A 22175-nucleotide genomic window follows, 5' to 3' on the forward strand; every position below is an offset into this window, starting at 1 on the left:
CCTGCTCCTCCTCACTGAGTAATGGCAGCCAAGCTTAGCACATCAGACTTTAGTAAGGACCTATGGTCCCACTTCATGTTTTCAGATAATGCAAAGCCTGTGGGGGTGCTTACTGGGTCACCATCCAGAGCTGCCTCTTGCGAGGAGAACAGGCAAAAAGAGAGATGTTGCTGGCAGCAGCAGCAGCAGCAGCAGCACCCTTCCGCCCCGCAGCTCGTGAAGTACGTGAGAGCAGACTTGCTGGCTCAGGTCGATGGTAGACATTCTAGTCTGGCATCCTGTCTTTACAGTGGCCATCCAGATGCGCCAAAGGGAAGAAACCCACAAGCAGGACCTGAGCACAATATCTGCACTCTCCCCTTCTGCAGCATTCAGAGGCATTACTGAGTCTGTCCAGGGAGGCAGGGCAGAGCCATTGTGGCTGTTGGCAGCCTTCTCCTGAATGAATCTGTCCAATCCTTTTTTTAAAAACCATTGAAGTTGGTGGCCGTTGCTGGGGCAGTGAGTTCCATCATTTCGCCGTGTTCTGCCTGAAGAAGTCCTTTCTTCTGACCGTCTGGAATCTTCCAACATTCAGCTTCATTGGAAGCCCATGGGGTCTAGTCTTAGGAGAGAAGGAGGAAAGCTTTTCTCTGTCCACTCTCCATGCCTTGCCTCATTCTAGAAACTTTGACCATGTCACTTCTTTTTCACCTTCTCTCTAAACTAAAAAGCCCCAGATGTGGCAAACTTTCCTCATAGCGGAGTCGCTCCATTCCGTTATAATTTTGGATGCCCTTTTCAAATTCTACAATATTCTTTTTGAAATGAGGTAGCCAGAAATGGGCACATTCTTCCATGTGAAGTTGCAACATAGATTTGTATAATGGCACTACAATATTAGCAGCTATATTTTCAATTCCTTTCCTAATGATCCCTAGCATGAAATTTGTGTTTTTCACAGCTGCTGCACACTGGGTCAACATGTTCACTGAGCTATCTGTTATGACCCCAAGGTCTCATTTCTGGTAAGACACCACCAGTTCAGACCCCATGAGTGCACTTGTGAAATCAACTGTCTTTTTGCACCAACTTTCATCACTTTGCCCTTGCTTTCACTTGCAACTGCATTAGCTGTTTTACAGCCCATTCATTCAGTTTGCAGAGGTCCTTGCGGAGCTCTTCAAATTCTCTTTTGGTTTTAACGACCCTGATCAAACTTAGCTACCCATTTTTTTGTGGAGAAGGGAATCTTAGCCTGAAGCCTGTGCCTCCTTTTCTTTGCTGCCAGGGCTTCCTCCGAGCAAAGAATCCTCCGAGCTGGCCTGATGACATCCCCTCAGAGGGCTGCCCCCAAACAAGATGGTGCTGGACTCGGGTCGGCAGTCCTTTCGGCGGCGGGAACAGCAGCCTGATGTCTTTGGTGCTGGCCTGCAGCAGCGGAGAAGCGGGAAGAAGGAGGCCTCTCGTCCCTATGAGGGGCTGCGGGTGCCTCCCTTCTTCTCTCCTTCCCTTTCTCTGGATTCAGACTCCTCCAGCCCGGGCCAGCGGGCGCCCCCCAAGACCAAGTGCCTCCAGAACCCAGAGCCCCAAGTGCCGCCCCCCGTGGGCCTCTGCCCTGCCTTCCAGAATCCCTGCAGCTGGATGTGCCGGAGCGAGAGCATCTGCGCAGTGAACCGGAGGGACCGCGCGCGGGGGCAGATCCGCAGTGCCGCCTCCCTGCCTCACCTCCCCAAAGCCAAGGCGGACAGGTGCATCGGGGCCAAGAGGAAAAGTCCCTGCCTGCTGGTGGCCCTGCGGCCGGTGAACGTTGACAAAGAGAGGGAGAAGTTCTTTGGGGCCTGCTACGCCTACAACCCCCAGTTTGAATACGCAGAGCCTGTCCCTGAAGCTGTGTTGGAGAAATACAAAGAGGCCTCTGGGCAGTTTATTTCACAGGTAAGAAAAGGTTCCTCTGCTCCCTTTGTCTTTGCCATTTTCTTCCAAATGGCTGTTCCTCCCTCCACAACCCTTTCCCTCTGCTCTGCCGCGAGGAGACTGAGCCAGCAAGTCTCTGCCTCCCAGAGGGAGGAAAGATGCTTTGGGTCTCAGCAGCAGGAGTGCAGCTGCACCCATCCTGGCATTATACTGTGTGCATCAGTAATCCTCACAATAACCCTGTAAGGAGCAGGGGGGCAAAATGTTTTGCAGGATCTAGAGGCTCGCCTACTTTGCTAGATTCTAGTTTGGCAAGGGGGTCCAAAGAAACTGAGTCAGACCACTGGAGGGAGAGAGCCTGCTCTGATCCTGGCACACATGAGCACATGCCCCACTCCCCCAACATCCAGGCAGTGCTTTACTGTGGTATGCCAGGACTCAGGGATCTAAGAGGATGAAGATTGAAACTTGGAAATCAGATGCTTCTTTCAGCAGCCCAGCAGCTCAGACTGGAGGGCTGAGACTAAGGGAATGATGGCAGTTTGAATTGGGCCTTCTGCTCACAGCTGGTGCTACCCTGTTTTGGGCTGAGCAATTCTTTCTACTTCTTCTTTCTGTGGTGGTGTTAGAACCTTTGAGTCCTCTTGTTAATTCTCACAACAGTCCTCTGAGGGAAGTTGTCCACAGTTGTCTTTTGCGGAGGGGAGCTGAAAGACATTTGCCAGGCTAGAATAAAACTTGACCAGCTCCTTCAGCTGCCAGACTTTGAGGAATCACAGAGGCTTGCTGCCTCTGGTTAGCCAGGTCTGCCTGCTGTGGAGCAACATGGCCTCAGTTCTCTGTGTTGATGGCTGGGCTGCTTAGGGCTTCTTAGCTGAGGCAGAGGAAGGGGTGATCTCATGATGGCAACCACCAGTCTTTCATGCTCTTCAGTTTGACTAATTGGTCTTACAGGACATAAATATCCAAGATAGTTTCTGGTTATCCAGGGAAATACATAATGGAGAAAAAGGCAAAACACATGCATATAGATTGTGCCTTTTAAAATAAGCTACAGGAACAATGGAATAACTAATGGACAGACATCTATTATTCAACTTGCTTTAGTTTTAATTCTTACAAAGTTAAAAAGTAGAATGAATCCAGGTTGCCAGCATCTGAAGGACAACTTCAGCTAGCTTGCGTTGGACCTCCTTTAACATTATTCATTAACCGTGAATACATCAGGAGTACTCTCTTCAGGAGTGAGTGGGGAATTCTTTCTTTGTATCTGGTAGCCAAAAAACATTTTTAAAACGTTGTTGTTGTTTTAAATAGAAAAAGCAGGCAGTTGTGGGTTGAAACTCACTTGCTGTGTGTGTTTCAGGCTATTGGAATCATTGATGCTGTGCTGGAGAAATATAGCACCTATGAGAACTTTGAGGCATCCAACGGAGGGAAGTTGCTCAGTAAATGCCAGATCTGGTCCATTGTCAGGAAGTACATGCAGAAGGAAGGCTGCTCTGGAGAGGTGAGTCCAATGCTGGCAAAAGACCTTCTGCATGATCCCAGGGAGGCACCCTGACAACCTTTTGCGCAGTGCCCTTGGAAACCCCAAAATCCTTCCTGCTCCAGGCAGTAATTGCTTGGGGTTGCATCCAGCCAGGATGGTGAGGGTGGGAAGCCACACCTGGGACTAGCCCTGGACTCTCCCCTAGAGATTGCATGGACTGACTGGAGTCCTGCCAGGAAGGGAAGCTGCATGGGAGCTCTGCGCTGCTCCTTGCCTGACCTACCTCCCAAGAGCTGTGCTGGGTTTCCTAAGCAGGCTCAGAATCTTGGGGGATAAATGCTGGGATGGTCTTGGTTGTCACATGCATGGATGGATGGATGGCCTGTGGTTTCCCTCTTCGGTTTCAAAGCTTGTTCTCCATCCTGGGCCCTGTGATGGGAACTCCCTCACAGCTCAATTCAGAGTGTAAATACAGGCCCTGCTCCCCAATCTTCTTCTAGGTGGTGGTTCAGCTGACCGAGGACCTGCTGTCTCAGGCAGTGATGATGGTGGAAAACAGCCGCCCAACTTTAGCCATCAACCTTTCTGGGGCTCGTCAGAACTGGCTGGAGGGCATGTTGCGCCATGAAATAGGTCAGGATCCGTGAAGAAGGAGCAAAGTTCTGGGACATTCCCCAACCCTCTGTGCCCTGGAAGGGCATTAAAGGAGCACGGGGTGGGAGGAGAGTGGAGAATGGTCTGCCAGGAGTTGGGACACCAGTTTTTCTCCCAAGGGAAGGATGTACCAGCTGGACTACCCAGCCCTGAACTCTGGCTGGATTGGGGAGAGGGCTAATAATTCTGTTTGGTGCCACAGAGACCTAGAATTCTGAAGAGCAGGAGGGTCTGGGTGCTGACTGGCAGGGGCCTAGTTGTCAAATTCTGTCTGGCTGTGAAAATAAAGAAGCTGCTTAATAATAAGTCAGGCTTTATCTAGTTTAATGAACTATCAGGGACCGTGCTGAGGAGGAATGGTGGAAGCCACCACCTCCACCTGCTCCTGCTCCAGAGCAGGAGGACAGTATAGATTTGGAACAGTGGTTTGCAGAGGGGCATAGTTCAGAAGGCAGAATCTGGGAAATACTGCATGGGGAACAGCTAGGAGAAGAAACACTGGAAGAGAGAGGGTTAACAGATTCATAGTCTCTGGACAGCATTCCTCCGCCCAGCTCAAGGTTGAAAAGAGCTCAGAACAGAAAGCTCAGAGGGCACAAGCTCAGATTACAAGACGTAGGAGTGACATAGATTAATAGGGATGGAGGGGGTGTAAGCCTTAATTAGGAGCACCACCATTTTGGGTTGACGCTTTCTTTTGTCCTTTGCTGTGTTTATTAAAGAAACTAACTGGTAAGAATTCATTTCGTTTGATCTCCTCGTTTATGGCCATAGGGGAGGAAGCTGATTCCCTGAAGCCTGACATAACACATTTTTAAGTGATTCATTTCATGGTTTTCAACTTTTCCAAGTTTTAAGGCTTTCTAATTTTTTGAGTTGTCATCCGATGCCGTAAAGGCATCAGGTGATGGGCAGGGAGTGGTCCCACTCACCTGATAGATCCAGTTCCCTACCCCTGGACATGCAGCCTAAAACCCAGGACGTGAGTCCTCTTTTGCACTGCGATTCATTGACCCAGTGAAGGACTGGGGAGTGGGGTGGGGGGCAAAGCTGAGGCAAGCCAGTTGTGAAGGAGGAGTAATGATGGGGAAATGCCTCTCCTCTGCCTTAGGCACCCACTACATCCGCGGGGTCAACAATGCCCACCAGCCGTGGCACAGCTCAGAAGGTCGCCAGCACTACGGCCTGAAGCCGGCGAATCCCACTGAGGAAGGCCTGGCCAGCCTGCACAGCGTCCTCTTCCGCAAGCAGCCCTTCCTGTGGAGGGCAGCACTTCTCTACTACACTGTCTACCGGGCCAGCCACATGTCCTTCTGTGAGCTCTTCCATGACCTGGAGCGCTACGTGCAGGACCCTGGGGTGCGCTGGGAATACTGTGTGCGGGCCAAGAGAGGCCAGACAGACACTTCCGAGCCAGGTAAGGGCCTTCGCATGGCGTGAGGATGCTCAATATTGGAGAGATGCAAATGTTCCCAGCCCTCAGGGGTCTGGAGGTTGGCCACTTGAGCAGCATTTGCTGAAATTCCGATTTAGGACCCCCTTGCTCAGTCCCCACCCTCCCACCCTTCACCATCATAAGAATGGCTGCCTGGGGGATGGTGTATATGTGACCTGCAAAGGACAGCTCCGCTCTTGGGCACTGATGTGCAGCAGGGCTGGTGCTGGGGGCTCTCCTGATTGATGGTGCCCTTCAGAATTAGATTCTGATACCCTGCAGAACACTAAAAAGAAGAAAATCCCAAAAGCACAAGGTGACTTCCTGCAAACCTCCACCCTTCCAGCCCTCAGGAAGTTCCCTGATTTTGGCAGTATTTGAATTTCTTGCCAGTATTTGGACGTCACTTTGAAAGGAAAAGCCTACCCAAAGTGTCCTGCTTATGCTGGATGTGTCAGTGGTTTTTCTCTTTCAGGGTGTTTCAGTAAAGATCAAGTGTACCTGGATGGAATTCTCCGGATCCTGAGACATCGACAAACCATCAACTTCCAGCTGCTGGCTGCCCTGGGGAAGGTAACAGCTCTGCCTGCTCTGTGGTCTTTCCCCCTCACCCCCCATGTGTGTGTATTGTGGGGGGCAGGTACCTTCACCTCCTCCATCTCATAGCCAAGAGGGCTTTCTTTGGCTTGGCTTCTGGTGTTTGCTCCAGTTGGAGGCAGGTGGATAGAGCAGGAAGAGACCAAGAAGGGAGGGAGGACAGCACAGTTGTCTAACAGTCCTCAACTAAGAAAACCCGATTTTTCCATCCAAGTGAGGCCCTCCAATTCATCTTGATCTTCCTCCAAAGGGCATAGAATGTCTATTCTCTCCCCGCTCCCCCTTTATCATTGTAACAAAATGGCTGTTTTTAACCCAAGAGGTACTAGGGAGTTCTGATTGTGAATCTCCCACAATGCATCTGGTTTGGCCCTCAGTAGGAGTCTCCACCAGACTGGCTCTCAGGTGAGGTAAATTTGGTCTGGTCTTGCAGCAATGATGATGATGATGATGTTTTTTGCTAACTTTCAGTTGCTCTTTTTTTTATAAATAAATAAATTCAGGTCTCCTACGAAGATGTGAGTAATCTTCAGAAATACGGGGTGCTGGAGAAGGCTCGAATCCCTCACTTCATGCAGGATCTAGAGAGGTACATGCAGCAGCTCAACCACATTGTCGCAACCAACTGTCTCAGTGACGAGGAACTGGAACAGCTGCTGCCAGAATGAGCCGGCCTTTGAGGGGGAAGAGGGAGGGAGGGAGAGGGCTATGGCTCCTCCAGCCTTTGCTGCTGTCACCCAAGACAGGCTGTGATGTAATCATGAACAGGCCCTTTGGGGGGTCTTCAAAGAAGTTGTTGTGTCAGATTGTGGTCCTGCTGAAAACAGTTTACTGGCTTACAGCCTACTATTTATTCTTTATTTATTGGGGTCTCTGGTTGAATATTAGGTGAATGAAGACTGGAATGAGGCAGCCTTCCCGCTATTCAAGGAGAAACATTTGCAGGTGGTCTGCTGAGTGTTCCAATCTGGAGCCATTTAAAGTAATTTCAAAATGTCTCAAGATACATGGAATGTGGCATGTTCCCCTTCTGCGGAGCAGGCTGGCAGTCATCACTTTTGACCCTGCTAAAACAAAAAGCCGGTGTGTTTGGTTCACCATTGAACCATTTGACTGAGAGCGAGCAGGCGCAGAGGTCACCAGCCACCGCAAGAACATGTCTTCCAGGGTTTGGCCGCCAAGAATTAGATACAGAACCCATTTACGCAAAGTTAGAAAATGTCTTCAGGTGTGTTTCATATCCATCTCAGTCAGCTTGCAGCTTTTCAGAAAAACTAGCTTTGTTGCATCAGACAGAGATCTTTCTTTCTTGGCCAGCATCTTTTGCTTCCAACTCGGCAGATGCCTTGGGAGCTCACAAGCCAGGCAATGAGCTGCACTCGACATCTCCTGAATTACTTTGAATGCAGCAGGACTCCACAGCCTTGAATGCAGGAAGCTGCTTTCTCTGAAAGACCTGCTGGTCCATGAGTAGACACAAGTAGCTCCGTCTAGTCCTTTGACAGAAGTTTTTGTCCAGTGTAAGCAGTTGTCTGTAGTTGGCATGTGCAGTGTGACAGGTGCTCTGGGGTTGCTTCAGCTGTGTTTTTGACAACCAAACATGTTTGTGCCCAAGGATTTGGGGGGAGGTGCAGAGAGAGACCGGTGGCCACCTGAGGCAGGAGGGAGGTGTGGGAGGGCAGGTAGCTTTAGCTTAGAAAAGGAAGTGTTTGATAAGCAAGGGCAGGTCCTTCATAAATGGAGCCAAGGACCTTGGTAGTGTTCCTCAAGCAAATAAAATGGGAGAATCTGAGGGAGGAGCAAAGGTGCACAGGGGCCACCTTGGGTGTCAGGTCTGAAGCTGTTGCTTTAACAGTCTCTTCTGGCATTAAGTGATAATATAAATTCGTATTAAAACAACCCCTTCCATCCTGCGATGCTACCTCAACTGGGGGGTGATGTTACCTGTGCTTCTACACTGTTTGTCAAAGCCATTTCCACTGCTGGGCTCCTTGGTGTAAAATGGATTTTGCTCCATTCAATAAAGACTCTCCTCTGCTTTTGTTGTGCTTAGCTGGGGAGGTTGGCAGAAATCTTCATGCACTGCCAAGCTCAAATCCTTGCTCAGACTGAAGTGGGAGGGTAACCTTTTTGCTCTCTGAATACTTTAGAAAGAGGTCACACGTGCCCGCCCCCCGCCTTGACTAATGAGAAGGGGCATCTCCCACCACACCCCATGCCATTCCCTTCACCAGTTTCTTCTAGCCCTCCAGTAAGCAACCAACAGTGGTACAACCCACCCCTTTCAATGTAAAGGGTCTTGGGCAATCCTGACCCCTGGTATCAAATCCTTCATACCCATGTAGATTTCACCCACCAGGCTGCCTCTGCAACTGCATTAATCCGAAGGCTAAACAGGAGCCATAGCCATCTCCATAAAATGTGGCAGGATGTGTCAATGCAGATGCAGGATGTCAGATACTGGCTATCATGTGCCCTTTTTGCCAAGGCTCTGGAAAACACACCTATCTGTCTACAGCTGCCTGTCCTCTTTCATAACGGACAAAATCTCCTTCTAAGTGCCCTCCCATTTCCTAAAAGATGGAAGCACATTTATAAAATAGGATTTTACTTGGTTGCAGGATTTTTCCCCACCTTGTTTTATAAGCCACCAAAAAACAGTAAGTTTTGTCTATGGGAATGTTTCTAAACCAGAAACATTCAGACCTTTATAAAATATTCAGCTTTGTAAGAGTGGTATTTTGATGTCCAGTCCTCAATTTATACTATATAAACATGTTCCTCAGTTTTCATGATTTACTTTTCAGATTCACATGTGTTTCTAATCCAATACTTTTAGACAAACTTAAGTAGGGAAAAGGGTATTGTCTTTATTTAAAAACAAAACAATCACAATTATTTTATTCACACACAGGTACAAGCTTTTAACAGCATCTCCTGCTTGTTCCCACCCCAACCCCACCCAGCATGCATTATCAGGGGCGCCCAGACAAACACTGATTCACCACTTCCAACAGGTGGTTGTTTTCCAAGGCAGCCGCCACTCTCTCTTTGTCAGCCAGTTGCTTGTTTACTGTGAAAAAGAGCCCCACAAGAGGAGTTAGTGAAGACATCCATCCATCCATCCTCCTCTGCTGTATAGCTCAAGGGCTAGGACCCCACCCAAAATATTCCAAGTGGTATTTGTACTCTTCCCTTCCAGCTTTGCTTCATAACAAATATAGAAGGGAATGTAAGTGACTTATTCTGAGGGGTATTTTGTGGTGAATTTCAAACGTACCTGCGTGCTCTGAGGCATGTGTTCCAGGGGTTATGTGGACATCCACCTGGGAGGAAGAAAAGAAGAAGCATCATTTGTGTCACCAAATAATGTTCCCCCAGGTTGAACCAACTGAAGGAATAATAAAATTATACTCCGCTAATCCAATTTTACCTTAATTTAATTTGGTTGCTCAGATACACACCATCACCAGTCCCCTCCCTTCCATTCTGTGTCTCATTGGTGAGGATGTGCTGTCACTTTGTCAGTTTCTTTGTTTCTAATTCCAACCCAAGAATTCTTCTAGTGGGATAAATACTCTGGCTGGGCAGAGTGCCTTGATCAAAAGCTTTGGAATGCCCCACCACCATTGGATATGAAGAGGCCACTAGGGAGCAGGAGTGGGAGGGGCTCAAACAACTGAAAGAAGGCATCTGATCAGTGGCGGGCAGCCAGGGACCCATTTCCTTATTGCTTTGAAAAAATGGCACTTGGTTTCCAGCATGTCAAATTCCAAAAATCAGCATGGGCTGCATGGGATCCTGCAATTGGTAGCCTCAGGTGCTTTAATAGAAACGAAGGGGAGAAGGAAAGGCCACATATCCCTTTGATGCCTAGCCTGTCAAGTGCCAAGATGAGCAAGAACTTCTGAAAATGGGAATCACTGGAAGCAAGTAAGGAGGAAATTCATGCTGCTTTCCAGGGTGCTGTAGCTGCTGCCTCTTGGGAGCCAAGCAGTGGTCTCACAAACAGGAGCTACTCCCCAAGGGCCAAGCCAGCTGTTTGTCTGGGGTCAGATCAAGTCTTCTGGCACCACTGGCTGTTTGAGTTTATATCTGCCATCCCCACCCCATCCCCTGCAACACCTTCACAGCACTCTAGAATGTCAAGCAGCACTTTGGGGTTCCCCTCGAAGGCTGATGACGCAGGTCATTGTTTTGTCTCCCACATTCGTCTTGGTTTTCAATGCTTTGAGGAGCTACAGGAACTTGCAGCTGCCACCACACTTTCTATCCCCTGCAGAATTCTAATTTCTGCTCATGGCTGGTGGGAGACAAGGAGTGAGCACTGCAGGTTTGCAATGGGGAATGCAGACACCGTAAAAGCAGAACTACCAGTGCAATTCTACTTCTAGCTGATCACACAAGATCAATGCCTCAAAGGCCCCTCATGTCCACCCTATGAAACGAAAACAGAATTTTTCCATCGCCCTTTTGGCCATTTACATCCACTCACCTTAAACCTTTCTGGGAGGGATCTGATCAGCTTCACTTTGACTGAAAGGCCAATTAATGTTGCCATGCTGCAGTGAGGAATGGTGGGGGTGAATTCCACTGAAACGGTGCTCTCAGCATCATTTACCTGTGAAAGACCCATCCCAACACAATCACAATTTTTTTTTAAGAGAGTCATAATTTAAACCAGATAAAATGCTGTTCTAATTGGAAAAAGAGCTAATTGGCTTGTCTCTTTGCATCTTACTAACTCTGCATTTGTACTTTGAGAATTAGACTCCTCTCAGTCTGAAGATGATGCCCAGGAATTCACAAAACCAAGCAACCTGGGGACAAATAGAAGAGAACACCTTCACCCCCAAATTGCTCCCCTTTATCACATACATAAGACAACAAGAACCCATCCACAGCATACGAATCAATATGGCTAACTTGACCCAACAATCCCACCCCCTCACAAATGCAAACAAACCTCACTGCAGCCAACTACAGACAGCCAACAACACCCTGGCCCTACCCCCACCCCTCTCACCACCAAGGAAATGTAATAAGTGAATAGAAAGAGAACCTACCCAGTTGACGCTGACACAAAACCCCACACTTACACTATATAAAATAATATAATGTCTGAGTCTGAGCCAAGGGCCACTGAGCTAACCAGGTGGTGGTGAGAAGATGGGAGGGGGCATCACCATAGGGCATGATGGTAGCAGCTTGGATAAGTCACACAGGTGCAGTTATATAAAAAGCCTCCTGGGGTGGGCAGTGAAATGGGGAATTTAAGAATTTAAGGCCAGGCAAAACTGGAAAGACACCTGTTCTTCCTTGAAGCTGCATCTCTCCCAAAGGATCTGTTTGTACCTGGTTTTCATGAATTTAAGCGACATGGGCTACAGCCTGTTCAGCTGGCCTCTGGCTCAAAAAGAGGCCATTTTTTCCTCTCCAGCTTGGAAAAGGCAGAGAAAGGCCAACAGCACTCACCTTGACTCGAACTTGTTCTACGACGTTTAGTTCTTCTAATGTTAAGGGATGCTCTGGGTCATTGATGGAACGAATGAGATGTAGAAAGTCAAGGAAAAACACTCCACCAGCAAATCACGACCAGGCACAAAGCAACAGGCCGTGTGGGGATGCAATTCTTCATTTAAGATGGGAGCTTCCCAAATGTTGCCCAACGAAGACAAACTGCTCAAGCCTTCCCAACAGCAACCAATGCAGAAAACAGGTTGGCCAATACCTCCTTAGAGACGCCAACTGCACACTATTAGAAAACATTTTTAGTCCAGGGGTGGGGACTCTATGGCCCTCCTTATGCTCTTGGATTCCCCACTCCCATCAGCCTGTCTGTTATTCTGTCCCTCACAGCTACAATAACCCTACCATTAAAATTATGAACTGGCCATTTCTTTGTCAGAGGGCAAACAGGCAAATTTAGCAGGGGATCAAATACTTTCCCCCTCACTGTATATCTACCTATTGTGGGGCTTCCACATCATGCAAGCTATCAATCCTACCCTGAAGAGCAGGAACTAGAGATGCTTGAGGAAATCAATCTGTGCTATTTCTAATACAAACCTGATACAGAGCTGCTCTGTGCCTAAAAAGTTTATTCTGTGAACCACCCTGGGACCCCGGGTATAGGGCAGTACAGTGGTACCTCTGGTTATGAACTTAACCCATTCCGGAGGTCCATTTGTAACTCGAAACTGTTCTTAACATGAAGTGCGCTTTCACTAATGGTGCCGGCACACAACTTCCACTCGCATCTCAGGCAAAGTTCACAACCGGGAGCATCTACTTCCGGGTTAGCGGCGCTCGTAACCCAAAGCACTTGTAAGGAGGGGGGTACATAACACGAGGTTCCACTGTATATTAATTCAATAAATAGTAATAATTTTTTAAAAGCCTGCTGAATTGGGCTAATGACCAATCTAGTCCATTCTCAATCATTTTGGTTACCTTTTTACAGACCATTTCCTGTACAATATCCTTTTGATGGTGAGGCAACCAGAATGTCACACAGCGTTCAAAGAGCAGTTGCATGGTATGATACCGGCAATTTTGTTTTCAATTCCTTTCCAAATGATCACACTCTCTTTTCATTTTAACAATCTTAAAAAATTAATGTTACCGGCAAACCTTGCCTCCTTGCTGCTAATCCATAATTCTAAATCATTTATAAACAACTTAAAAGAGCACAATCCCGACACTGATCCTTGAAGGGCTCCATTTTCAACATCTCCCCATTTGGAAAACTGTCCGTTTATTCCTACTCTTTCATTCCTGCAGCTTAAACAAGAGGACCTCTCCTACCATTCATTGACTGCTAAGCTTACGCAGGAGTCATTGGCGAGGGGCTTCATCAAAAGCTTTTTTGAAAATCCAAGTGCTCCATGTCAGCCAGATCACCTCTATCTACATGCTTGCTGACACCCTCAAAGAAATCTAAATAGGTTCATGAGGTAGGACTTGCCTCCTCCTGACAGATTGTAACTTACTCGACTCGAAAAACGCATCGAGGTGCGTTAAGAAAGGACTACTGTATATCGATGTGACTATTCAACCGACCTGCTTATTGAGTGAAGGCGTGTGAAAGTGACACGATCTGCGCACCCCAGACACAAACCCACCGCGCCTGCTGCCCCCAGAGCCCCACTCCGGGCTCCCAGGGCTCAGCCCCTCTTGCCCGGCTCCGCACCCACCTTCCCGACCCCAACCCAGGCGCCGCTGCAAGCCAGAGGCGTCACTTCCATGAGCCACTGGAGAAGCGCCGGGCCCGCCCCCTCCGCCCCAGGGAGACTTCCCCCTTGGCAGGCGAACCCCGGCTGGGCTCAGCTGAGGATATCGAAGATCTCGCGGTCGTCGATGGCGTCGGGCAGCTCGTCGTCCTCCTCGCGCGCCGTGACGGGCCGCTCGCCCTGGCGCCGGTAGATGAGCGGGTTCGCGTTTTCCAGGGCGCCGCCCGCCGGCGAGGCAGACGGATCTTGGCCCACCATGGCGACGGCGGCGGCACTCAGCCCACTAGACCGAGCGCCGTTGCCAAGCGCTTCTCCACACCGGAAGGACGCTGAGCGGAGGTGGCACCGGCATGACGCGCTTCCGGCATTTGGGTAACGCGCTCACTTGCGTCAGCTGCCTTAGCGCAGTGGAGCTAAGAATGCAGAAGAGCCCATCTCGCTGCCTTAAGCGGGAGCTTCCGGGGTCGCTTTGTTTCTAATTTTGCTTCTCCCCGCGGCAGAAGTGCGAGTTGCTGGGAGGAAACGCCTGTGTGTTCGTGCACTGACAGAAAGTAGCCTCTGAGCATATACAGACTTCTCTCCCCTTACCTTGGGCAACTGCCGCCTCTGCTTTCCTTGCGCGGTTTGATGGGTTCCCGGGAGGCCATCCAGTCGCACCTGCCTGTTCAATACAGGATTTTGCGGCTTCAGCCTCCCTGCCAGGAAGGCCACCCAGCAGGGTCCACTGTGAGAGTCGCAGGCTGAGGGTTACTAATGGAAAAAGTCCTCTCGGGGACTTACTTGAAAATAAAACCCCAAGGTGGTTGTCACCGATGGAAGCAAAGGTTCAGAAAAAGCTCAATATGGAGGCCAAATGGCCGAAATATTGGGAAATTTTGGAACAAGAAGAAGACAAATTGAAACTGCAGAGTTTGAGAAATTAAAAGATAAAGTGTGAGACTGGCTTCATTATTATCAGATAATGGAGGCATATAATTTGGACAAGAAAATTGGCTTCCAGGTGGAAAAATCAAAATTAGAAACAGAACTGTTAGAACCTAAAACTAAGATTTTGTCAAAGATGTATAACTTGCTGTTGAAATGGAATACTCAGGATGAAACGGTGAAATCTGCTATGATTAAATGGGCACAAGATGTTGGACATAACATTATGTTTGCTGACTGGGAACAGTTGTGGACCACAGGTATGAAATTTACGGCATGTAATGCCCTAAGAGAGAATATTATGAAAATGATATACAGGTGGTACATGACACCAGTCAAGCTTACAAAAATCTATCACTTGCCTAATAATAAATGTTGGAAATGTAAGGAAACTGAAGGTACATTCTTTCACCTTTGGTGGACGTGCCCAAGGATTAAGGCTTTCTGGGAGATGATATATAATGAAATGAAAAAGGTATTTAAATATACCTTCTTGAAGAAACCAGAGGCTTTTCTCCTGGGCATGGTCGGCCAACTGGTGCCAGAGAAGGATAGAACTTTCTTTATGTATGCCACAACAGCAGCAAGAATACTTATCGCAAAGTATTTGAAGACACAAGATCTACCCACCTTGGAAGAATGGCAGATGAAGGTGATGGACTATATGGAACTGGCAGAAATGACTGGCAGAATCCGAGACCAGGGAGAAGAGTCGGTGGAAGAAGATTGGAAAAAGTTTAAAGACTATTTACAGAAATATTGTAAAATTAATGAATGTTAGAATGATGTTGGATAGAAACTAAGTGGTTTATAGCTGTAATGTTATAAGGGAATATGAGAAAATGGACTATTAATAGGTAAAAATCCAATGTTACAATGTTTTAAGATTGAAGACTAGGATAAACAAAGAGGGGAGGGATTTGCTGAACTAACAAACTGAACTGGAATACAGAAAAGGGAGGCGTGAGGAGGTCCGGGAAATAAGCAAATGAAAGATAAGTCATTGAAAGATTGAATTGTTTTTAACTATTTTTATTTTGTATTTTTCTTTTTTCTTTTTCTATTTTGTAATATTCTGAAAATCTTAATAAATATCTTAAAAAAAAAAAAGTCCTCTCGGAGCCCCAAAAGTCACCGGGAAGGTGTGTGTGTGTGGGGGGGGGGGCTGCGCTGTGAAAGGGAAATGGGTGGAGGCCGAGGGCTGCATTTTCAGGCCGCATTTCCCACCCCGTGGAAAAAGCTACCAGCAGCAAGAAGGGGGAAAAATCTGTCGCTTCCCTCTCATGGGGCTACAATGTCCAGCTATAGAACTACAGTTCCCAGGAGAGCGGTTCTCAACCTGTGGGTCCCCAGATGTTGTTGGACTACAACTCCCATCATCCCTGAGCTCTGGCCTTGCTAGCTAGGGGTGATGGGAGTTGTAGTTCAACAACATCTGGGGACCCACAGGTTGAGAAAGGCTGCTAGGGAAGCTGTATGCTTTGGATCAGAGGTAGGCAACCTAAGGCCCGTGGGCCAGATACGGCCCAATCGCCTTCCCAATCTGGCCCGCGGACGGTCCGGGAATCAGCATATTTTTACATGAGGAGAATGTGTCCTTTTATTTAAAATGCATCTCTGGGTTATTTTGGGGGGCATAGAAATTCGTTCTCCCCCCCCCAAAAAAATATAGTCCGGCCCACCACATGCTCTGAGGGGTGGTTGACTGGCCCATGGCTGAAAAAGGTTGCTGACCCATGGTTTGGATGCCCTTTAAATGCATGACGTGGATCTGCCCTCATCAGTTAACATTTTACTTGGAGGGGAGGAGAGGGAGTGAGGGATTATCCTCCTAGGAGCCTTCCTCTCACCCTTCACAGAACCCAAAGGACCACCACATGTTCCTTCCCGCTCCTCTGGCAGGAATGCCAGCCAAAGAGGGCTCGAGCGGGGCACGGGCACCCTTTCCTGCTTTAGACTTTGCCCTTTCCATTGGTGCCAGCTGGTTCGGCAGCTTTTGTGTAACCTTTCCTCACATTACAGTTAATGATTCCCTTTTGTTGAAAAGTGAATCATTGGTCTGGTGTTATTATAGCTTGATGCTAGGTGTATCTGGACGTTTTCCCGGTTTTTCTTTGCAAGGGATGCTGATCTTTGTACCCTGCCCTGAAAGCATATAAAGGTGCAGCGGCCCAGGGGCAGTAAAGCATGATGGCATCAGCCCCATGGAGTGCCCTGTTCTGGGTTGCTGCAATTAGCACTGTTGGCTTCAGAATTCTTGAAGGCAAAGGTAAGGGGAGTGTTTCATTTTAACTGATAAAGAGTGAAATAGCCCCTTGCAATCCACTCTTGAGTAGAGTGAAGAGGAGCATCTCTGTCTGTGTCAGTCACCTCTTTACATTTTTCCAGTTACACCATTTTTGTATTATTATTCTAGTCTGTAGAAGATACAGTGACATTTCTCAGTAGTAGAACACCTGTCTTGCATGCAGAAGGCCCCAGCTTCAATCCCCAGTGGCATCTCTAGGTAGGGTTAGGAAAGACCCTGTCAGAAACTCCAGCAGGCCACTGGCAATCACAGACAGTTCTGAGCAAGATAGATCAATGGTCTGACTTGATCTAAGAGCATCATCTTCATGCGTTATTCAGAAATACAACTCAGAATTCACCAGCAGCTCCCTCCCACCCTTCACCCCTCTCTTGCAAAGAGCAGCCCATCTCATTCCTGTGTCTGACACTCTGCATAAGAGCACTTCAATTGCTTCAACTGCCACTCATCAGGGGGGGGGGGGAATGGTCGCTGGATTTAAAAAAGATTGGGGTGAGGGAGTTGTGTGTGTGTCTGAGAGAGAGAGAGAGGGAGAAGAGGGACTAGAAATTGATTCTGTGATGTGCTCTCTTACATTTCCTCTCTTACTTGGCAGTAAATCCCATTGTACTGTATCTGGAAAATGCATAGGGATGGGTTGGAGATGACAGTGGTAGGGTGAAGATTTACCAATAGGAGGTGAGGGCGGTGGAGAGGCAGGGAAAGGCAATTTGCATTGGTTGAAGACTTCCCCACCTCCTGATAGCTAAAGGCATCAAAACAAGTGATATCCCGCCACTTAACTGCATGTGCTGGCTTCAGGACCAAAGCCATTGGGGAGGTTCTATAGCATTTTATTTACACTATCCTCTGCACCGCATGTTCTTATAAGATTGCCAGTAGTACATGTGAAAAGGATCTAGAGTTTTAGTGGACCACAAGCTTAACATCAGTCAACAGTGTGATGTAGCTGCAAAATAACCTAGTGCTATTCTAGGGTGCATCAACAGGAGTATAGTGTACCAATCAAGGGAAGTAATAGTCCTGTTCTGTTCTACCTTGGTCAGACCACACCTGGAATACTGTGTCCAGTTTTTGGCACCACAATTTAAGAAGAGTATTGACAAGCTGGAATAAGTGCCGAGGAAGGCAATCAAGGGTCTGGAAACACAGCCTTATGAGGAACAGTTGAGGGAATTGGGTATTGGGTATGTTTAGCCTGGTAAGGAGGAAACAGAGAGAAGACATGATAGGCATCTTCAAATATCTAAAGGACTGTCACATGGAGGATAGAGCAAATTTGTTTTCTCCTGCTCCGGAGGCTAGGAACCAAACCAATGGCTCCAAATTAAAAGAAATAAGATTCTGACTCAACCTCAGGAAGATATTTCTCACAGTAAGCACTGTTCGACAGTGGAACAGACTCCCATGAGATGTGGTGCACTCTCATTCTTTGGAGGTTTTAAAGCAGAGGTTGGATGGCCATCTAGTTAATTTAGTTGAGATTCCTGCATTGCAGTGGGTTGGGCTAGATGACCCTCAGGTTCCCCTCCATCTCCACAAGTCCATGGTTTTTACCAGGTGACTGCAGGACTCCCTTTGGGATGATCCTCAGGGCTGTTGTCTGCAAGGTTCTTTCATAAAGCGGTGTATGACTTTTGTTTCTGGTTTATCTGTTTTTAAGCTCAGCGTTAAACAGAAAAAGCTGCCGACATTTAAAATGAAATCGTATATTTTTAAAAAGCTACAACCAGAGAAAACCCACTTTAACTCAAAGTGGTGATTGCAGAGGATGGCTGCTCTCATGTCCTTTGTGTGGAGGGAGAAGGGAGGCTGCTTTTGGCTTTGCACAGATCCTTTCTAGGGGAGGGGCGTGGTCAGGCCCAATGCTCTCTGCCCCCCTGGTTTTATAGAATTCTTTCACACATTTAAAAAAACTTTATTTGTCTGCACGCCTTGTGTAGGTCCAGAAGGCGCCCACCCAGAAGTGGCCACAAAATATGGACGGCTTCGAGGGACGCAAGCAAGTGTAAAGGGCACAGAGCGGCTGGTCGATGTCTTCCTGGGCATCCCCTTTGCAAAGCCTCCCACTGGCTCCTTGAGATTCTCCTCGCCTCAACCGCCTGAGTCATGGGATGGCGTGAGAGATGCTACCACGTACCCAGCGGTGTAAGAGAGATGCAGTTGGATCCTCTTGGCTGCACTGGGGAAATAAAAACCAGCAGAGAGGAATGTTTGAGGGGAGGTGCTGGGAACCACCAGCATGTGCTCATCATCACCTTTTGTTAAAGAATTTATTTATTTATTTTAAAGAAAGAAATCACTGGAAACAAAACAGGTCTAATTGCTGAAATAAAATTCTGTTTTAACTTAACACGGACACCACAGAAATTCCAGTATTTGCAACCTTAATGGTTCGGAGCAGTCCAGATGTTTCAGCAACCAGCCCTCAGCCATTGGAGGCTGAGAGCTCTTTCACTGTTAATCCTGCAACATTTTAGCTGCATTCAATAAATTCATAATTAATTATTTGACCATGTTAGACAAATAATTTGCAGTGATATTAATTCAATGCTAATGGGCTCCAAACTCAGGGTGGTTAATTATTTGAGAGAAGGCATGGAATATTATGTTCCAATAAGCTTGTGAAGGCTAATAGTCCCGTCACATTTGTAGCACATCTTTCCTAAGACATCTATATTCCCAGCATTTAGATCTATTAACAGAGGATATCCTGTTTTCAGACTAAAACAATTTATACTGAATTCCCTGAACAGAAAGGCTGAGTGGCCCTGCTCTGATTGACTGAAGCATTGTCATCCATTTTCTAAGATTAGAGTGTCAAGAAGACCCCTTTCTTGCTGCCCTTTTTAAAAAACAAAAAACTAAGAACAGATGATTAAGTCCACAGCTTTGCCAGTAAACCTTTAAACTGGCCAATGTCAGTTTCTCCCTGACGCCACCTCTCGTGACCTCTTGCAAATTATTATCTTTATATTTGAGCTAGTATGTTCACTCTGTTATTTCCAAAGTAATGCCGAGTGTGGGGGTGTCCTTTCCGCAGGTGCCCCCAGGATCTGGATATACTCAAAGGAATTCAGAAGAGATGGAAAGAAAAGCACCCGCCCTTCCGAAGTTCCGAGGACTGTTTGTATTTAAACATTTATACTCCCGCAGATTCCCCCAAGGCATCCAAGTTGCCAGTAAGCACATATTTTAAATGGACTGAAAGCAGTGTTGCAAAGCAAGGGGGCTGGCAGCAGATTCTGGGTTGATGGCAGTGGCTCTTGCCAATGTCATTTTACTCTGAAGACTCTTCTGCCTCTCATGTTCTTACAAAGGGCAATTTTGATTGGTTACGCCACATCCTTTCTTTAATTGTTCTGAATAAAATAAAATAAAAACTGGATAACTGCATCTTGAACTGCACGCAAAACTAAATGGTTGTCTGTTGTTGCAAAATTGCCTGACTACAATGATACAATACAGTGCATCTTCGCCATCCATTACAAAATAGTCTATATGTACAATTATTATGTGCTATTTATTTCAAAAACATTTTATGAAAAATGCTCTCTAGCGACCTTCTGGTCATTCCCTGCCGCCCCTGTTCTTTTGAAGGTGATGGTGTGGATTCACGGAGGGAACATGATATTTGGGGCAGCTTCCAGGTTTGATGGTTCCGCGCTAGCTGCCTACGAAGATGTGGTGGTGGTCATCCTTCAGTACAGGCTGGGCATTTTGGGGTTCTTCAGGTAAGAGGCTTTGGCTAAAGGTATTCCAGGGCCCTTTTCACTAGAGGGGTGTTGGGTTGACCTGTCGGGTCAGCTCTTCTCTCCACTTGTGCATCCGAAACCCCTCAGAAGGACCTGGCATTGACTCAAAGTGCCAACCTTTTCTCCGAAATCCACCCGAGCGCTGAGCTTGCTGCTCCTTGCCAACGCTTTCCTTTCAGCACAGGGGATGAGAGTGCTCGAGGGAACTGGGCCCTTTTGGACCAGGTGGCAGCTCTCCAGTGGATCCAGGAAAACATCGGAGCTTTTGGGGGCGATCCGGAATTGGTGACTCTCTTTGGTGTCTCTGCAGGATCCATGAGTGCTTCAGCCCATGTGAGTTCCAAAATGTTATATGGTGGGGGTTTCTATTATAGTAATAGACTGCTTAATTCTCAGGTGGACATTTTACAAAACATAAAATAATGATCTCTGACATACTCTCAAAGCTGTGGAAAGGATGGGTGGGGGTAGCAGTCATTGCTAACTTGCAGAACCCATGTAATCATGGTGCATAAAGTGGCCCTTTTTGCTCTGGCTACAGGAAAGATTAGGAAGAAGGAATTGGGTGCAATAGGTGTAAGTTCTATGGGGACTCAGAGGCCTAATTTGATGTTCAGCGCTTTTGTTAGGTCAGGGCATAATGTCTGTTGCCAATGGTGTCCTTTCTCCTCTGCCAGGTTATGTCTCCCTTGTCAAAGGGTTTATTCCACAGAGCCATCCTGGAGAGCGGTGTCTCACAGCTTCCTATAGTCTTCCAGAACAGGTCTAAGTCTGCTGAAGTAGGTTTGTTTGTTTGACCAGATGAGACCAAAATGTTTTCTGTCCCAAGGATGCTGGCTTTTTCTTTTCTTTTTTAAACATGGCCCAGGTAGCAAAAGTTGGGTGGAGTCCCCCAGTGTCATGAATGCAGGGCAGGGCAGGGCCGGCTCACATATGAGGTAGGCTGAGGCAACCGCCCCAGGCGGTGGAATCCCAAAAGGCGGTGCCCTGCAGGCGCCCTGTCCCCCTTGCTGCCTCCACCTCTGGCAGAAACGAAAAAGTGGCAACTTCCGGTGAGCTCTTGCCAAGATCTTACTGAAATCTCACAAGATCTCACCACAACCCACCACCACAGCTTCTCTCAGTGCCATGAGTGGAATTAGTAACAGGTAACAGGTGCGGCACAGGGCCAATCTGGAGTAAAACAAAAGGGCACCAGGTAGTAGCAATATGCACTCTTGCCCTTTAGAAATGGAGGTGTGAGGTATGTTGTGCTGCTTTCGGCTGAGGGAGAGGGACCACTCACATAGGTATGGTCCTGTTGCTATATGGACGGGAGGAGGCCTGCCATGGAGATGTGATTAAAATGGGTCCCTCAGCACCCTGACAGGGCCCTACTCCTATAGGGTGAGGATGGTGGGCTGTTCATGCCCACCATGAACCCAGATGGTTGGGCAATGGGCAGGCTGCTCCTAGGGGCCTGAAAATAACACACTGGGGAATTTTTAATGTGGGCATATTGGTCTTGGGGCCTACATGCTGAGGACAAGATGCACTGTAAAGACTCAAAACACCTGTTCCTTGGGGTCAGGGATAAAAGGACAGGCAAAACAATTGCTTTCTGTCACCAGAGCTCCAGCATTCTTAGGAACATATGGAGGGCACTGAAACCTGCTGAAGGCTGTTACTTCAGATCAGGGGACTGGGGTAGTCACCTAGAGAGGTTAAATAATACCCCAAAATGACATTTTTTCTCATTGGGGCCCCAAAGGTTCCATGGCAACACAGCAGGCTGGGCAGCCTTGAAACCCTTTCCATCAGGTTTCCTTGGCAACAAGATGAATGCATACTGGGGTCACAACTCACCCCAAAAGCCACGTTTAAGGCCAACACACCACAACAG

At 47.7% G+C, this 22175-nt stretch overlaps 3 protein-coding genes across 4 annotated transcripts in view; 2 read left to right on the top strand and 1 right to left on the bottom strand.

Moving 5' to 3' along the window:
- MATCAP1 (microtubule associated tyrosine carboxypeptidase 1) overlaps positions 1-8113 on the top strand; it is a 10141-nt gene extending 2028 nt beyond the window's left edge. For both annotated transcript variants that reach the window (XM_081200853.1, XM_081200852.1), the window contains exons 2-7: positions 1271-1917; positions 3263-3406; positions 3889-4021; positions 5154-5459; positions 5953-6050; positions 6578-8113. In XM_081200853.1, the coding sequence (XP_081056979.1) occupies positions 1342-1917; positions 3263-3406; positions 3889-4021; positions 5154-5459; positions 5953-6050; positions 6578-6742 (1422 nt within the window). In that variant the 5' untranslated portion in view covers positions 1271-1341 and the 3' untranslated portion in view covers positions 6743-8113. The remainder of the gene's footprint in view (positions 1-1270; positions 1918-3262; positions 3407-3888; positions 4022-5153; positions 5460-5952; positions 6051-6577) is intronic.
- Positions 8114-8924: 811 nt separating this feature from the next.
- Positions 8925-13650, bottom strand: CIAO2B (cytosolic iron-sulfur assembly component 2B). Its single transcript, XM_081200884.1, has 5 exons — positions 13412-13650; positions 11550-11627; positions 10570-10695; positions 9355-9400; positions 8925-9147 (listed from the first exon to the last, which is right to left on the bottom strand). Exons 1-5 carry the CDS (start codon positions 13562-13564, stop codon positions 9050-9052), a joined length of 501 nt encoding a protein of 166 aa, XP_081057010.1. The 5' UTR covers positions 13565-13650; the 3' UTR covers positions 8925-9049.
- A 2732-nt stretch (positions 13651-16382) lies between these two features.
- LOC308591546 (uncharacterized protein) overlaps positions 16383-22175 on the top strand; it is a 39541-nt gene continuing 33748 nt past the window's right edge. Inside the window, exons 1-6 of the mRNA XM_081202313.1 lie at positions 16383-16499; positions 18482-18686; positions 19582-19720; positions 20139-20272; positions 20473-20626; positions 20971-21072. Coding sequence (XP_081058439.1) covers positions 16418-16499; positions 18482-18686; positions 19582-19720; positions 20139-20272; positions 20473-20626; positions 20971-21072 — 816 coding nt within the window. The 5' untranslated portion in view covers positions 16383-16417. The remainder of the gene's footprint in view (positions 16500-18481; positions 18687-19581; positions 19721-20138; positions 20273-20472; positions 20627-20970; positions 21073-22175) is intronic.

This window comes from Podarcis bocagei (assembly GCF_964188305.1).
Source record: "Podarcis bocagei genome assembly, chromosome: 7".
NCBI lineage: Eukaryota > Metazoa > Chordata > Lepidosauria > Squamata > Lacertidae > Podarcis > Podarcis bocagei.

What these genes read in the sequence shown, in the direction of transcription:
- CIAO2B (XM_081200884.1), bottom strand. Translation starts at nt 13,564, where the DNA reads ATGGTGGGCCAAGATCCGTCTGCCTCGCCGGCGGGCGGCGCCCTGGAA. An exon ending in TAGAACAAGTTCGAGTCAAG is followed by an intron (nt 10,696 to 11,549) that starts GTGAGTGCTGTT and finishes GGTCTTTCACAG; the next exon opens with GTAAATGATGCTGAGAGCAC. An exon ending in ACATGCCTCAGAGCACGCAG is followed by an intron (nt 9,148 to 9,354) that starts GTACGTTTGAAA and finishes TCTTTTTCACAG; the next exon opens with TAAACAAGCAACTGGCTGAC.